Source organism: Ammospiza caudacuta, chromosome 10, assembly GCF_027887145.1.
Source record: "Ammospiza caudacuta isolate bAmmCau1 chromosome 10, bAmmCau1.pri, whole genome shotgun sequence".
Classification (NCBI taxonomy): Eukaryota; Metazoa; Chordata; class Aves; order Passeriformes; family Passerellidae; genus Ammospiza; species Ammospiza caudacuta.
The window spans coordinates 26,792,396-26,810,210 of NC_080602.1; the positions used below are offsets into that span (position 1 = coordinate 26,792,396).

At 46.2% G+C, this 17,815-nt stretch overlaps 1 protein-coding gene across 1 annotated transcript in view; it reads left to right on the forward strand.

Moving 5' to 3' along the window:
- Nucleotides 1-9,427: 9,427 nt before the first annotated feature.
- The window catches only part of SMAD3 (SMAD family member 3), a 68,809-nt gene continuing 60,421 nt past the window's right edge, over nucleotides 9,428-17,815 (forward strand). The window contains exon 1 of the mRNA XM_058811306.1: nucleotides 9,428-9,671. Coding sequence (XP_058667289.1) covers nucleotides 9,466-9,671 — 206 coding nt within the window. The 5' untranslated portion in view covers nucleotides 9,428-9,465. The remainder of the gene's footprint in view (nucleotides 9,672-17,815) is intronic.

The window sequence follows — 17,815 nt, forward strand, 5'->3', positions numbered from 1 at the left end:
ACATCCTGTAAGTGGGCAGCATAGTGAAATTTCTGCCTAAAGTGATCATTATTAATATTTTCTGTATTGTTATAAAAATATCCTTACTTTCAGGAATTTGCCTACACCACAAAATTATGCAATATTTCAAGGGATACTGAAATATATACATATTTTGAAATATGAATGTGTGTGAGAAAGCAAGGAATTGATGGACATTTAATAACTGAGATACAGCATTCTGGTTTTTTCAATCCAAGGACGTTCAAACTCTCCACCAGCCAGGGAAGCTGTGGCTGCCCCACCCCTGGAAGTGTCCAAGGCCGGGTTGGAAAGGGCTTGGAGCAACCTGGGATAGTGGAATGGGATGAGCTTTAAGGTCCCATTCTGGGATTCTTTACAAACCCTGATTTCCTGCCTGTGATGGGTTTTCTATCAGGCGCCCCAGAATAAAGAAGCCAGATCTCTTTTCCCAGCTCCCTCATTGCACCAGAGGCACAAATTACATTTTACTTTCTGCAAGCTGGGGAGTTGCAACTAGCTCTGGTGCCTTTGGGGTAGGCGGGGAAAGAAGTGCGGCTGATTCTAAATAAAAGTTACTGTCAGATCAACCTAGATAGCAGATAATGGCAGTGATCACATGGGAATAAAGACTCAGGCTCTGGTTTAATCATCACTCCCTATCAGCTGCACTGATGCAGTTCTGCATGACTAAGTCAAATAAATGTTAGGTAACTGAAATTATCTCCTTGCTTTGTACTCCCCCCTCCAGTACCCACAGTTTGTTTCGGGGACTTTGAAATAGGGAGATCTGTAAAGGACATCTGTGAGTGCTGATAACAAACAGGACAGGGTTTTTGTGAAGAGGTAGCTGAAGTTAAGCTATGAAAGAGAATTTCAGAGGCAAGAAATAGTCCTAAGGTCATAAAAATCACGTGTGCCTTTGAAAATTTCTATCAAGGCTGTACCCAGCTGCCTAAATTGGCTTCCATTCACTTCACAGGGTCTCTCTAAGTGCTGGAGCACGTGATCTTCAATTCTACTCCCAAAAACTTGGTAGGGGAAAGACCACCAATATTGAAAAGATGACTTTGACACATTACAGAAACCCCTGTAACTAGTGGTGTGACATTTTAATTTTAAAAGATCCCCAAAATCTCATATTGAAACCAATAGGAAGCCTCATGCAGGCAGGCCTGAGGTTTGGCTTGAAATCTTGATCCAGATCCAAGTTATGCTGGTTAGTTTATCCTAAAAGAAAGAATAAATGTGTAGGATCCTAATGTGTTCCAATAAAGCAGCATCCTTAATTTGTTCAGTATCTCAGGTAAATTAAAAATTAATAATTAATTGGACTTTCTCCACAGCTCTGGTTTCTTTTGTAATGCCCGTACCCCTCAGGAGCTGACTGCAAGCTCACACAGGTGATGTTCCTTAAATCCTTAACTCCCAGAAATGACCCCTTTGACACCCAGCAAAAGCTGAAGGAAGGAAACGACACTATTATTATTATTTTAATTTATTTGCTAAATTTCAGACCCATTTGAACAGGTTTCACTCAGGAGTTTTCAGTGTTTGAGTTGGTACTTCTGCCTTTAGCCCCCATAGCAAGGACTACTCTGTGTATTTAAATTGAATTTGATTTAAGTTTAGTTTTAATTTAGGGCAGCCTGCCCAGATTTCTTTCCCCTCTGCTGACAAACTTGGCAATGCTTTTACAGGGCCCAGAGAGCGTTTCAGTCTCTCTTGCAAAGAGCCTTCACACAAAGCACTTTATTTCCCCCAGAACAAATAAACAAGGAGTAAACATCCCTCCTCTTACACACACAGAACATTTCCTTGTCATTCTCTTCCCCTTTGTGCCATTTCTACTGCCCAAGTGGGACTCGAGCTTTATGAAAATGTTATGAAAAGGCAAAGCTGCATTTTTGCAATAGTAAGGACTCAAAAGAAAAAAATAAACCCAAGGTTTTTTGTATGTTTGCATGCACAGCTTGTGGACTCCCTCCAGTTCAGCTGTGTTTGAGGATCCCAACAGTAAAGGGACTGCTCTGTTCAAAATGCAGTGAAACCCCTGGAAGGGGAGAGCAGGCAGATTGGGGTGGTTTGATTTCCCCCTTTTTTATCTTGAAGAATGCGCTTTCTTGGGTTACACATTAAACTGTCAGGAGGCAAAATCAACACTTGGGATTCTACAGGGAGCTGGAAACATTGCTCCACAGAGCATGGCCATGCAGAGCTTCTCCCGCACATCTTCAAGTTGTTTCCCTTATCTAACCAAGCTATGTATAAATATTAACATATTATTCATGGGCAAATAATTCCATGCCACTCCTTGCTGCTGCCTTAGAGTATTCTTGGTTGAAATGAAAATGACAGTCCCTTTGTGAGGCCTTCAATGCATTTTAGGTTAAAAGAATTGAAGAAAAAAAAAAGAGAGAAAGGGTAACTTAAATAAGTAAACCTCAAAAATGAAGAAGTGGCCTTTAACTGTTGGTTTTAATGTAGGGGAGCCACCACCACATAAAAACTACTGACTAAACTCTATAGTAATAGCAATTAGTCAACTCCCACTTGACTTGGGTGAGGTAGGGCTGGGATCCAAAGGATTTGCTCCCTGCTGTGTGCATGGATGATCTTGTGAGCAGTCTCAAGCTCAGCCCAGGTTCTGCACAAGTCTTGGCCCAAACAAAGTCAGGCCCAGAGTTTGAACATGATCAGGATCTCCCTGCAGTGCTGGGAGGTCAGTTTGGCCAGGCTGTTTCTGTTTCCCAAAACTGGGGGGACTGACCTCTTCATTACAGGTGAATTTTTTCATTAAATTGTTCCTTGAGAATATCCCTTGCGCACAAGGAAAAGTGTGTTCCTCCAGAAGAGGATTCTTCTTGCAGAGGGCCAGACATGCCAGCAGTTGTGGACAAGAAGCCACTGCAAGTGGAACATTGAAAACAGGAGCTTATTCATAAAAAAAATGTATTTATATTTACTCCTTTAAAGCCTTTGCTCAGGAGCTTTTTTAAAGTTCAGCTGGATAGAAAATGCCCATTTCAAAACCAAAGCAAAGACTTTAACAGATGTGCCCTGGCGAAGAAAAAGGGTGCAGACACAGCAAGGAATTGAGAAAGGACAGACAGTCATATATGGACACGGGTAAGGAATCTCAAATAAATGTTTGTGGCTAGAGCTGGAGTTTTTGTGTTACCTGCAATGAGCCTCTGGTTTTGGGGCCTGGCCTATTCCTCTCTTTTTTTCCTGACTGCAGCTTTTGGTGCTTTTTTTACTACAGCAGACAAGGGAATCTCAGCAGCACCTTGCTCCCTCCAGCAACCAGGGCAGGGACGCATCTCATGAGAAGCACTGCCCCTAAAACTGAGAATTTGGATTTTATTTCTTAGCCATATTAAACCCCATGAAATTCCAGGTTGCCAGAGTGGGACAGGGCCATGTTTGTCACACTGAGAGCAGCCTGACAGCAGCTCCTTGTATGCAAAGTCTGGGCAGGGCTGAGTTTGCAGGTGCTGCCTCCTCACACCCAGGTGCTGAAAATCCTCCACTGCATCCCTCAGGATATCAGCACATCCCACTGGGTGGCCACCCTAGTGACAGTTTTATCTCCAGCCTAATTAAAAGTATATTAATTTCAGGCTGTTAGCACATTTGGAAAGATTAGATCAGGCCTTATCCCAGTGATTGTGGCTCAGGAGAGGGCTCAGCCTCAGGCGGCTTTTGTGTCCCTGTGTGTCCCTTTCTGTGCTCTGACAGCCATGCAGGAAAGAAGCTGGAGTGTCCTCATCAAGATCTTTTATTTTCTCTTATGAAATTCCAAAACCAAACAAGGAACTCTCCTCCAGACTATCACCGTCCATCTCCCTTCACAGATTGGACACTTGCAAACTGTGCCAGGACTCCCCATGTAAGAGCCTATTAAGATTTCAAAGCCAAGCCTCTGGAAGGAGGAGGGAAAAGCAGAGCTGGGATTCCCTATGAAGGTGTTTGTGAGGAGGAGGCCCTGCCTGGAGGGATGTGCCATAAGGGGTTTGTGAGGAGAGCTGTGTGGCCCTGCCCAGCAGGATGTGCTGAGTTAGTGAAGCAGAGCTGGGATTCCCTCTGCACCCTCTGAAAGTGTTTGTGAGGAGAGCTGAGGGGCCCTGCCCAGCAGGATGTGCTGTGTTAGTGATTGTCAGATTTCGAAGCCAAGCCAAGAAAAAAGGAGGGAAAAGCAGAGCTAGGATTCCCTCTGAAGGTGTTTGTGAGGAGGGCTGAGGCCCTGCAGGATGTTCTTTGAGGGGTTTGTGAGGAGGGCTGAGGCCCTGCCCAGGAGGATGTGCCATGCCAGTGAAGCAGAGCTGGGATTCTCTCTGTACCTTCTGAAGGTGTTTGTGAGGGGGCTGAGGCCCAGCAGGATGTGCCATAAGAGTTTGTGAGGGGGGCTGAGCCCTGCCCAGGAGGATGTGCCATGCCAGTGAAGCAGAGCTGGGATTCTCTCTGGAGGTGTTTGTGAGGGGGCTGAGGCCCTGCGGTCTGTCCCATAAGGGTTTGTGAGGGGGGCTGAGCCCTGCCCAGCAGCACGTGCCATGGCAGTGAAGCAGAGCTCAGCCACGTCCTGTGCAGCTGCGAGTGCCCCGAGCAGCCCCGACCCCAGGGGAGCAGCCAGGGGCCCCCAGCTCACCACAAACACCCCCTGAGGCCCAGGCTGCCTCACATCTCACTGAGACACACAGGGGAAAACTCACATTTCCTGGGAGATCACTCACCTGCCCCAGCCTCAACACTGCCCTTTCTCTCTCTGCCGAGACCTGTACAGTTCATAAAGGAAATCACGAGGGAATTGTTATTTGCAGTGGATAATTTCAGTTCTTCTTCAGAGCAGCTCTGTCCTGTGCCCCACATGGGCCATGGGAAGGCTACTCAGAGGTGTAAATCAGAAGCAGAGAGGTTTAGGAGTGCAGGAGTGGCCTGTCCACGGCTCTCCAGGGAGGTCAGCTCCAGTTCAAGAGCGCCTACACAAATAACTGCCAGGAACTGGGAGAGTGTTTCAGAAGGATCACTCTGGACGTGCTGCTGCCTTGTATTTTTTCCTTAGGCAAGAGGTGCTGCCGTGGTAACAGAAAGGATTCTGGCTTAACTAGAAGTGGTTGTGTGCTTTTTGCACCACTGAGCCTCTTGGAACATGCAGGTGAATTGGCTTGTTTGTATGAAGCAATAGGAATTTCCAACAAAACAACTTTTTATTGTGTGTGCATGTTTTCTCATCTGCAGAGAAGAATAGCTGTGGTACCCTGCAAGGATTTGACTGAGCTGTGTATTTCACAGAGCTGACATTACTGCTGAAGACATTAACTTAGAAAGGCCTCGCTTTTTTCATGACTCACGCCAGAAACTATTTTCCCGTAGGTTTGTTCTGAGTGATTAAGATAGGTTTGCTTGCATATAAATGCTGTTCTACACATATAGATATATTTATTACCTTCATCAGGGAAAGCTCCCACACTTTCCCTTGTTTATGCACATTATACATGATTTAGGTTCCAAGTTAAATGTCACAGCCCTTATTTACAAGGTAAGCAATGAAGATAACCCAATTTAAAACTCCTCATTTTCAGTGCTGCACATCTCACCCTTCATGGAGAACACTGGACAACAGGAGTTGAGGCCACCAGCCTGTCTGCTGTGAGCTTCCCAGCTTGTCCACCTGGGAATTGTAAAATTCCATGTACAGGTAGGAAATTACATTTAATATTTCAGTCAGTGAGGTAGAAATGGGGACAGCACCTCAGAAGCTGCTTCTCAACCACTCCCTGATTTTCAGCCCAGCCACAGTGGCACGTTGGGAGCTGTTGGAGCAGGCAGCAGGCTCCCTCAGAGCCCGAGCCCAGGCACGGAACAGCGTGCTCTGGCCACGCTGCTTCCATCCTGCCTGTCCCAGCTCGCCCTGAACACCTTCCTGTCTGCCCCAAAAATCCCTTCTTGCTACTCAAAGGATGCAAAGGGAACGTGGAGCAAAGCACACAACAATTCTTCAGTCTCTGAAGCCGTTAAAAATATTTTGGATAAAGGTACATATATGCACAGCTGAGCTCCAGTGAACACCTTCTTGTTTCTCATGCTAATTTTATATTGTTCCTAAAGCAGAGCCTGATTTTTCTCTTTGTGAAAGGAGAATTTTAATCCTGGTCCTATTCGTTAATCATATCAAAACCCAAGGTATGCAGATATTATTTTTTCAGTAATTTTAAGGTGCTAGTGTATTAGTAAAAGGTTAAGAAATGCAAAAGAGCTGTAAAGGGTTTGGGTTTTTTTCTTGAAGTGTTTGGTTTCCTCACATTATTGCAGACTACATATATCTTTATTTCTCAGTAAGAGCAGACTGTGGCCCTCTACAATTCCAAATACAAGCAAAGATAATGACTTTTTAAAAGTAAAGAACAAATTGTTCCACAAAAAATGAGCACAATCACAAAAAGAAGCATAAACTTCTCCTGCCTAGTGGTGGCTTCCAAGACGTCAGACATTTTGTAAACCAGCAATCGGATCCAGACCATGCAGAATTGGGACGGTCCTGCTTTTCCTGTTAATTTTTCCACTATGAGAGTGTCCAAAACTCTCAGAAATAAAGGATTACTGTCTAGGGGTTCAGAAAGTCATATTTTCATAGACCAGTTCTTTCTGACAGGTAACCCCAGCAAGCACACAAGCTGTTCCATTAAATATCATGTCCTTAAGTATAGAAATGTATCCCACATCCCAAGCCCAATTGTTTGTTTGTTTTCAGGAGTGTTTTCAGTGCTGCTGTGGCCCAGAGTTTAGATCAGTGGTTTAGCTGCCTACACCTCATTTCGAGGTTGTAAGCAAGAGACCCAGTTTGGTTTAGTGTTTAGCAAATTATCTTCACCCTTTTGCCACTAAATCACTGTACAAGCACAAGCAAACCACTCAGCTCTTCCTCTCCTTCCCCTTATTCAAATGTACCCAGACCATGACTTGTGATATGACTGTGAGGAGTGAAGATCAGCCCATGAACATGGACAGAAAATTCTAGAAACTCTGCTGAACCAAGGTCACAGCATGAATTGTGAGTGTAGAGATGGGATTTGAGTATTATCAAAATCTTTCTGGATGAAAAAAGCATGGAATAGTGCCCGTGGTTTTCTATCTAAAACAGCCAGAAAGAAATGCTGTTCCCCAGAACAGAAATCTGCTCTGAGATCACCCTGGTGTAATATGGACTTAGCAGGTCTGAGGCAGGTCCTTCAGCCTTTGGGCTTGCAAAATGTGCTGGGGCAAGAATTGACAAAACAGAAAAAGATTATTTAACTTCACCCCATTTCAAAATGTAATAAGAATGTATTTCTGCATTTAAAAAAATTTGACTTCCCCATCTGTGTTTCACTTGGTTGACATATTCAAGCCATTTTCTGGAGTTGTGAACAACTTTTAAATCAGAGTTCAGACCCTTAAATAATCACAAACTATCAGAAACTTGGCCTTTTCAGAAAAACACAAATATACAGCAAGTCGACAGCACCAGCAAGTCAGTAACTGAGGCATCCTGCTTTTAGTGTAAATAGTATCAGTAATTTTATTTGCAGTGCTTTAGAGGTATTGAGGAGATATTTCCTTAAACGATGTTGGGATCATCATCTACAGGGGTTCCACATCTTTGTACTTCAGGCATCTCAACCAAAGCAGCCAAAAACTGGGTCAAGGCAACAGTCCAAAATTTTAGTGGTGAGCCTCCAAAATTCAAGACACTCAGGGAATGCATGTTGGGGAATAATATGAGAATGCTGAAGGAAAAAAAAAAAAAAAAAAAAAGAAAGACATATTTAATTTGCATCCAATATTAATATTTCAAAAATTGGTGCTGTCAGTTTGGAATAAAAGCCTGGGTTTGAAGTGCCTGTGAAAGCCAAGACAGCTGCCTCAGAGCTCAGCCGCTGTCTGATGCCATCGGTTCCTGAGTTGCCAGGAGGCGGTGTGGATGGCTGGCCGCTCCAAACCCACAGGCACGCACAGGGAGCTTTGGGATGCCGCAGTCGAGGAGTCTCCCCCGGGTTACTCTGGATCCCGGAGTATGGGAATGTGGGTTGGCAACAACCCGCGGGTCTGGGAGCTGCCGAGCTGCCCCGCAGGCTTCCCAAATTCGGGCTCACCGCCGCCCCTTCTGATAGGATGGAGAAAACTGGGAAGCGTATCTCAGCTTGAAAACTCAGCATTCGGGAGCCAAGTCCCACAAAATTTCACCCTGTTGCTCCTGGGCAGCTGCTGCAGGGAGATGAGATGCAGCTGGACCAGATAAAAGGAACCAGCCTGGTTGGGGGCACCTGCAGAATCACTAGGTGCCTCTGAGACTCCTTGCTCAGCACCATTTTGGGGTAGTTTAACAGAGAACTGCTGCTTTGAGTAGCTAAAGTTTATAATTATATGTTTTTTTAGGACCTGGGCTGCCTTTCAGCATCCTTGAGACCGGGGAGTGTGACAACCCAGTCTGCCCAGTGATGGAAAGTTAGAAACTGGAAATGTACCTGGATGCCACCCTGAGTCAGCCCAAACCGAAGCATCTCTACAAAACACCTAGATGTGAACAAACTGCCGTCCTCTGACAAAAATATTCCGTCTGAGAATTTCTGACCAGCTGCGGCGGTAAACACCTCCAGGGTGTCCTTTTTGTCTGATACAGGGCAAAAATTATTCGGGTGCCTGTTGCTCGGGGTGGAAAGATGAGGGAATGGAATAGTAAATTAAAAGGGTTGGAACAAAAAGCAGCCGATTGTCTGAGCACGGCTGGCCAAGCTGCGTTCGGGTATCTGTGTGGGAATGGACGAAATGCCCGTGGCAGGGGCCGCAGCCACGCCGTGGACCCTCTCGTCCCCTTTCCCTCACTGAGCGGACTTTACACTTGTGGGGCTTTACACTTGTGTTTATTTTCCTGCCTGCCCTCGGTGGGGTTTGTCCCGGCACCTCTCCTTGTCCTGCTCCTGGGCCTTTCTGCCCTCGCCGTGGGCCCCGCGGAGCGCGATCCCCTCGGGGAGCCGGGGCCTCCGCAGGCGGCGACGGAGGCGCGGAGTTCCCGGCGGGCCGGCCGCCTCCCCGCCCTCCTTCCATCCTCCCTCCCTCCCTCTCTCCCTCCCTCCCTCCCTCGGCGGCGTGTTTGGGAGGGAAGGAGGGGGTGGAAGCCGGGCCGGGGCGGCCAGCAGGCAATTTGCATGAGAGACAGACTGGGAATGAGCTGGAGTGGGCGCCTCTCCGCGCACACAGAGCGGGGCAGGAGGGGGAGGAGGAGGGAGCTGCTGCCGCCGCCGCCGGGGAGAGGCGGCGAACTCCGGGCAAAGTTTGGAGCCGCGGGCCCGCGGCGCTGAGGCAGCGACGGGCGGGGAGCGGCCGGGCCGGGCCGGGCAGGGCCGCGCGGTGTGAGGCGGCGGGCAGAGCGCGGGGGGCGGCGGGCAGAGCGCGGAGCCGGCGGCGGGCGCTGCCGGCACAGCCAGCATGTCCTCCATCCTGCCCTTCACTCCTCCCATCGTCAAGCGGCTCCTGGGCTGGAAGAAAGGCGAGCAGAACGGGCAGGAGGAGAAATGGTGCGAGAAGGCGGTGAAGAGCCTGGTGAAGAAGCTGAAGAAGACGGGGCAGCTGGACGAGCTGGAGAAGGCGATCACCACGCAGAACATCAACACCAAGTGCATCACCATCCCCAGGTACCGGGCTGCGGAGGGCGCGGCCCCGGGGCCCTGGGGTGCGGGGGAGCAGCGGGACCCGCAGGGACCCTCAGGGACCCCCGAGCTCCGGCACGGCCGGGACAGGGCTCGTTTGGCGTCCCGGCCCTGCCGCGCTCGCTGCGGTGTTGGTCCTCTCTACCTGCTCCTTGTCTAGTTCAGAAAAACCCGTAACTGGCTACAGAATTGAATTACTCTCTAGTAACCAGAGAGAAAACGTAGTGGAGAAAATATGCCTCGGGCCGAGATCATAAAAAAAGAAAAAAAAAAGTTGGAAGCGCTGCGGATCAGTTCCACTCACTGAGGGTGCTCTCATTGTCAGAAGTTTCAGCGTGTTCTCAAGTGCTGTTGCATTACGATTTTCTTGTGATTAGTGCGTCAGGAAAACGGTTTTGTTTGGGTTGTTTGGCTTCTTCCTTATTACTCCTCTGAAGGAGTGATTTAGAGCCCTGCTCTGCTGATGTTTTCGAGTTACTTTTTAAATCGGGAATGCAAACGGCAGAGTTGAAGGAGGTCGTTCGGAGTGCAAAAACACCCCACACATGTGAGGGTGAATAGAACTGATTTTTTCCTCCATTTTTTGAATGAACATAGATTTTATTTTTAGTCTGCGTTCCGAACTCGATCCATAGGGCCATCATAAATCATAAAAGACGTGTATAAAACTATCCCACCTAAGAATAATTTTCCAAGTAACTTTCAAATGGCTGCCCACAAGTGGTGTTTTATTGCTGCAGATTGTTGATTTCTGTGAGCTCAGCCAGATGACTGCTGGGTCTGTTCCTGATTGTTGTTTGAGAGTACTTTTTTTTTTTTTAAAGCAAAGGCCAAAGTTCATTCCAAATATTTGAATGCTGCATAATTGTGTGCTTCTGCGTGAGAAGATATCTGTGTGTGTGTGTGTATTCATGCTTCTCTCTGGCACAAACAAATGTATGCTTTCTTGGTTGTCAGAATGATTTAATATGCAGGAGCTGATACAAAGCAGCATCTGTTGCATGAAAAAGTGAACCAAGTAGCTTAGAAATGTGGATGTTTGGAGCTCCTAAAATTTTATTCCAACAACTGCAGTGTTTTTTTAAAAGGAAAAATAAAGCCTCCTTATCTTTTTTGGTGCTGAATGACTGTGGCTAAGATTTTGGCCAGTAATGCAAATGAGAGCTCTCAGCCTTTGTTAGAGTTGCTCCGGCTTCTACTTGAAGCAGAAATCAAAACCTGTAGAGCCACCACACAATACAAACACCTTAAAACCTATATTTTTAAAGTTCTTGGTAAGCAGCTTGCTTTCCACGTACTTAATTCACTGTTTAAAGCACTGCCCTGAAATATTTACCATTTCAAAAGAAGAAAATTGCTGTAGCAGCCCTGCTGCTGTGACCTGGGTATTGTGTGTGGCTGATGCTGACCCGTTAGGGAGCAGAGCATGAAGGCCCCTGGAACTTCTGTGACTCCTAACAAGGTGGTTTAAATAAGGAAGGATTTGATATTTTATGATTTAAAGGAAGAAAAGAGTTGGGCCAAACACAATGCTTTATTAAAGAAAAAAAAAAGTAGAGGTTGAAAATAAATAACAACACAAACATGTATCATAAGTGATGAATACTCACCTTCAGAGATTGCCCTGGCTGTTCCTCCTCTGTTAATGAAAATATGTGCAGAAATTAAAACATTTCATGTTCATTTATGACACTGAGCCTGCATCCTGCAGATCTTACACCTCAGTATGGGGGAGGCATCAGCCTGTTTGGTGGGAGCCCCTTGTAGCTTGGCATTTGTTTTTAAACACAACTTCATGTCTGCTTCTTTATTGTTCAGAAATGACCGTGGTTAGGTATTCTGCACTGAGATATCACATCTGTGTGTCAGAGGTTGGGGAATGGAGCATAGAAAGATCTCTCTGAGGTCAGTGCAGAGCTGCAGCTCTGACCAGGCCTTGTGACTTTAAGAGCTGTGCCTTTTCCTCTGGGCTGCGCTGCTTGTCCTAATGTATCTGTGAATCTGATTACTGTGTCATCTGAAATTAGCGTTTGCAAGACGATTTTAGCCTGGTTTTAGTTTGCTGTTTGTTATTTTCATTTAATAATTTTAACGTATGTCATTTTACTATTTACTCAAATAATATGTTGGGGAGGGGGGAGAGGGGGAAAAGCATCATTAAGGATTAGCTCATGTTGTGCATTGTCTGTAATGCATCAGTAGACTGAATTACAGTGGAGCCATGCCAGTGATGACTCTGGCCCAGCAGGAGCAGGGTAAGTCCAAAATTAGCTATTGTATCCATGAGACAGAGCAAGTTTCACGTGGAAAAGGGCTCGAGCTTTGCAGAAACGTTGCTTGTGGGAATGAGGGCTATGCAGCAAATTCCTGGACTGATCAGGTGGGATTGTTTGAAGAAAGGACAGGAAAAAAATATTTGTTTTGTTGTAGGGCTGAGGAATTAGAATAACAAATGTATTCCTGCTGTCGTGTTTATCTGCTGGGATCTGGAAGCATGTACTGCTTGCTATCTCCTGACAGATTAGTAAACAGGGATTAGTTTATTTGCTTGTGTATTTGCTCAGCATGTATTACTTCTCCAAGTGCTCAGTTTCTGAGGTGTGACAGACACCCCAGGTTTTCTGCTGGGAGAACCTGTGGCAGACAGCAGAAGGCTGGAGAGGCCTTCAAGGATTTCAGTGTGACTCTCCTGGCAAGAAGGATTTTTCCTTGTTTTTACTGCTGGAGGAGGAAGTCATTTCCACCTGCAAAACTCTGGTCTCAGACCATCCGATGGTTTCTGGTGCTGCACAGGGGAGCTCCTTCAGAGGCTCTTCCTTCCCTCCTGCTCTGGGCACAGCTGCCAAGGCCCATCCTGCCCCAGCAGGACCTTTCTTTAAACCTTTGTGCCCTTTGGTGTCAGAGCTGACCTGGTGAGTCCGGGTCTCCCTGGCAGAAAGGTTTTTTCATCCTCTATTGGGTGATAAAAGTTGAGAGCACACATTCTTCTGCCATTAAAATGCATCCTTTGTCACAGTTGCTTATCTTGCAAGCCCAGCTTTCAGGATGAGCATTTTTATCACTTTTCAGACCAAGCTGGGCACAAGTGTGCCATTAACACCTACCCAGCACAGGCAGCTGGGTGTTTGCGGCTTCCCTGCTTTGCTCTGTGAGCAGGCACTGATCTGCTCCAGCTGCTTGCAGGATTTTGGTGCCTCTGTTCTTTTCAGAGACCCAAAAATGTGGTAAGAATGGCATCTACATCTGGCATTCATACAAACCTGCAAAAATCTGAGTTTCTAGCACTGTTCTGAGCAGAAGTGAGGCCGTTTTGTGCACCTGAGAAACCAGCAGCATTTGCCCTGGAAATGAGGTGTGATGAGTGTTCAACTCAACATTTTTAGGGTCTGATCTGCAGAAACCAGACACGTGATGGGCACTCAGTAATTTCTACAAGCTGGGCAGTATCTGTAGTCCTGCTTTATGAGATAGTAAATGCTTTGTTTCAAGAACTTTAGTGGTGCTACACACACAGACATAAATCTCCTGACATTTTGTAATATATTTTCATATGCACATTTTTCTTTTGAACTCATTACTGTATTTATTTGTTTTGGTATCACCAGTGGTTTTAGGGGAGCCAGGATTCCTGTATGGAAGGAACACCTTCTTTTAAGTGGTGGGTTGTATTTTTTTTTTTTTTTAATTTAGAAAACAGTTTTGCAGAGAGGTGGGTGTTATTTCTTGTGGAACTCATCTGATAAGGGCAGAATGTACCAGTTAAAATGGAAACATGGCACATTTGCTTCTTAGAAGCCACTGAACAAGGTGTTCCTTAAATTATTTACATTTTGGTGGGGAAAGCCGGGGATAATACACAAGGAACTTAATGAATAAGGATAATAGAGAAGGAACATAAATATTTCAGAAACATCTTGGCTGTGAGCACAGCTTTGGTTGTGTTGGTAGTTGACCACACAATATTTACAGGATTTGATCATGTTCTTGGGTTTGAGGTGATACCAGGAAAATGGGAAAGCTGTGAGGATGTGAAGTGGCAGAGGCTGTCTGCAAGACCCTGAAGGATGTTGTTTCACATCATGGTGTGATTTTGGGGTCATTGGACTCCTTGTGGGTCCCTTGCAGCTGGGGATATTTTGTGATTCCACACTTCTCTTGGGGCTGCCCATCTGATGCAGTAACCAGCAAAGGATCAGTCACAGCTCTGTGTGTCCATGTGTAAATTTATTTATTTTTCAATGCCAGTTTCAAGCTACCTTGTTTTCAGTTTTCTGTTCCTGAGTGTGAGGAGCTTTAATATTTCATGGCCTTGTCTGGGAGCGCCTGCAGGGGCTCAGCCCTGGTGTGCAGGGTGGTTACAGCCCAGTCCCTGTGTGCAAACCCCTCTGGCTGCCATCCTCCTGCTCAGCTCCATCTGCTGGGATTTTCCTGCTGCAAACCCGTGTCAGTGACCTCTGTCCTGCCCGAGCTTCCTGGGCAGGGTTTACAGCCCTGCCCAACCTTTGTGCTGCTGCAGAGCCCTCACCAGCCCGGCTGTGTGGCCTCTGTGGGACAGGCAGGTTGGGTCTGCAGGTGAAGGTACACGGAGTGCGCATGGGCCTGAGCCTGACAGGGCTCCTGGAGTGCTGGGCCCTGCTCCTGGGCACAGGGTGTGACTCTTGGCATGGTCCTGTGCAGGGCAGGAGTTGGACTCTGTGATCCTTGTGGTGCCCTGGGGCTGTGCAGGGCAGGAGTTGGACTCAGTGATCTTTGTGGGTTCCTTCCAGCTCAGCTTTTCCTGTGTGATTCCGTGACTTTCTGCCTGCAGTCCTGCTTGTCCATCAGTGCCTTTCTCATCTCCCCACAGGTCAATCCCCCCTCTCTGGGCACAGATTTCTGCTCCCTGCAGCCCCTCCAAGTTTTTCTCTCCCCCTTGCACTTGTTCCTGCCTCTAACATCAGCCTGGGTGATGTGTGTGGAGTTGTTGTATTCCATTGGCATTCCCAAAAACAAAGCAGTGCTGTCAGGCTGGAGCAATAATGTTGGTACAAGCAGTTAGGGAGCAGCTACAAACTCAGTTATTGTGGCAGAGACAAGGAGCAGGGAGAGGAGGGAGGCTGGGGAGGAGTTGTGCTCCCTCCCCTCCAAAGAGTTGCTGCTGGAATAGCACAGCAGCCCTTTATTAAGGTGTCTCCTCTGTTTTGTAATTTCTTGTGCAGTCGCTACCATTCAAACCCTTTTGCCAATATATATATTTATCTTTTTGCCTGAGTTGTGCAGGGCAGCTCACACTTTGCATTAAGACCGGTGATAAAACTCCTCCTGTCTTGAAAAACAACTGAAGTGTTTATCCAGGACACTGAGGGGCTAAGAGGAAAAAATTGATTTTACAGTTTGTTAAGATGCTTTCAGATATTCATATCTCTGTCTTTCATTCTTCTGCCCTTCCTCAAGAGACTAAGAGAGTTAAAATAGCTTCTGAAGGGCCTCATGATGTTCTCATTATATTGTGTAGTAAGCGTTGAATCTTTGTGAAATAAAATATTTTAAATGGTTGCTTAACTTTTGTAGCATTAGGAAAAGACCCTGAATATCACAGTCATTTAAATATAATGAGAAATAAATGCAAAAAATTGATGAAATAAGGAAATACACACTGTACAGGATTATCACATCAGGAATCCAATTAAAACGAGTTCTTCTAATAAATATTGGTTTAATAATGCAAACTTGTGATTGCTATATTATTACAACAAAAATAAAATTAACGAGATTTAATGGACTGAGCAGCCATTAATTTTCACTTGTTAATTTATTAGGAACTTCTAATGCTGTTAGATGCACAGTAAAGCCATTATCCTGCATGAACTACTTGGTGAAATAAATAGGGCCAGCAAGTGCTCAAATTAAATTGAAATCAGTTTTTATTCCCAAATTATCTCTTTCTGTTGTTTGGGTTATTTTTTTATGATTACTATGTTTTAGCTTTCCTCTACTGAGTGCAATTAAATTTTCAGGGATGGGATGCAGCACTCCTCCAGCCAGGCTTATGAATAGTCCTAATTAACTTTTGTCCTTGTGTGCCTTGACGTGTTTGTAAAATCCCTTTTGCAGTCCGCAGCTGCCCGTGCTGATGGGCAGGGAGGGAGGGATGGGAGTGAGGCCAGGGCAGAGGTTCCTGTCCAGGCCCTGCAGTCCCACGGGGTGACTCCACCAGCTCCAGCAGGTGTTTGCTGATTCCTTCTGGAACTGGTGATGATTGCACGGCTGTGTTAGCTGAGGAGGCAGTAATGTGTGGGTTGTTGCAGTAATGCTGCTTTTAAAGGTGTTTGGGAGCTTTTCAGACCGGATCCTCATTTGCTGGCATCTCTTTGCCCCCGGGGTGATGGGACTTGCCCTTAGGGAAGTGTGACTGCTCCAGGTCCTGTGCCTCCGTACAAACAATACAAAGGCAGAGCTCTTTTCTTCTGTTTTAAAGACTCAGCTCATCGGAGCACAACTGTGAGTGGGAATAAACTATTCCTGCATAGTCAGAGCAGCCCTGTTAAAAACCCTACCAAATAAAACCAAGGGTAACCCCTAACTTCACAAGAGCCCAGCCAGGTAAGAAATAACAGCCTGCTTTTTAAAGTGTCACCCAGGGATCATCTGAGCTCCAGGAGGAAATCTTTGTTAGCTAAGGAACCCTGAGATATTAGAGCTACACAGTTCCAGATACCCAGATTTGTTCCTTCAGCAGCAAGGGAGGTTTTTGTGTGTGCTGCAGAGGCTTCTGACAGCAGCTGCTGTGGAAAACATATTATATCTCTCACTGGTGAGCCTTGTGAAAGAACGTGCTTAAAGCTCCTGCAAAACCTACGTGGGAGAAATGGAGCCCGTGGTGTGAGTCTAGGGAAGGTGGAGAGGTGATCCTGGTCAGTTGTGTGTGTGTCACAGAAAAAGCCTACACAGCTGACCTGCTGTTCAGCACGGGGTGATGAGGGCAGGGAGGGGACAGGTCCCAGGTGCAGCTGTGCCCTGTGTGTGCCCAGACTGTTCTGGAGCACCTGCACAGGTGGGCTGGGACCGTGGATCAGCTTATGGAGAACGAGGGTGTGAATCCTGGAGAGAGGGACTGCAGTGGCTGGTGTGGCAGGATCCTCTCTCTGGGGTTCTTAGGTTGGAAGTAGTGGGTGAGCCCTCCTTTGCTCACTTTATAATTTGCAGTTGAGAATTTGAGTAAATTTTCCTCACACATTGCGTCAGAGGAAAAGTCGGAGTTTCTCTCTGCACTGGTGACGTTCATGAACCATAACTCAACCTTTTTTTAAAAAGGAAGCCAGAACAGAAATTTCCTCCTTTGTGGTGAAGCTGCAGCCAGCAGTGGTTGAATGATGGATGCTGACACTGACTCTCCTTTTTCACAACAAAAGAGGAGAAGCTTTGTCCTTCCTGTTTTAGTTGCTTGAACATGAAAAGAGAAATTCACTTACTCTTCACATGTCAGGTTTACAGAAATATTGGGCTGAGAGGAGGACATCTGTGCACGTGAGAATGCCTCTGTTCCTGGGTTGAATGTGTGACTGTTGTTGCTTTATCTACTTAACAGCTGGAGAATTCTTTTTTCCCCAAATTTCCTTTCCCTCCATTAACTGGAATTTCTGTGTTGCTGTGTGGGAAGACAAAGACCCAACCTCAAGAACCTTTAATTTTGTTATTCTGAGCAAGACCAGATGTGGGTTTGTTTCATAGGGATACAAAGTCTATGGTTTCCACACATATGGAACTGTACAGAAAAGGTCCTTATTATTTGTTGAACAAATTGTTGTTCCTGAGATGCAGAGCCAGTTTGTAGCACATGTGTAACAAACAGTATCTGAAAAATTCTATGCATGCTTAAAAAGCGCTCAAAGTGAAAGGCTAATAAGCAGCTGGAGGCTTTTCCCACTCTTTTTGTGTTTGTGTAGTTACATGGATTTCAGTAAATTTATTTCCAATTTACAGGCAAGTGAGGGAGAGTCAGGCCAGCACAGGAAAGCAGTGAACTGAAAACAGGGGAGAGGTGTTTGTTGGTTGAATATTGTTCACTTTTCTCTTTTAAATTCAGGGATTTGGTGGCTTTTGTGGGTTCTTGGCAGGATTTGAAGCCTGCCCAGCAGAGCCTGTGAGAC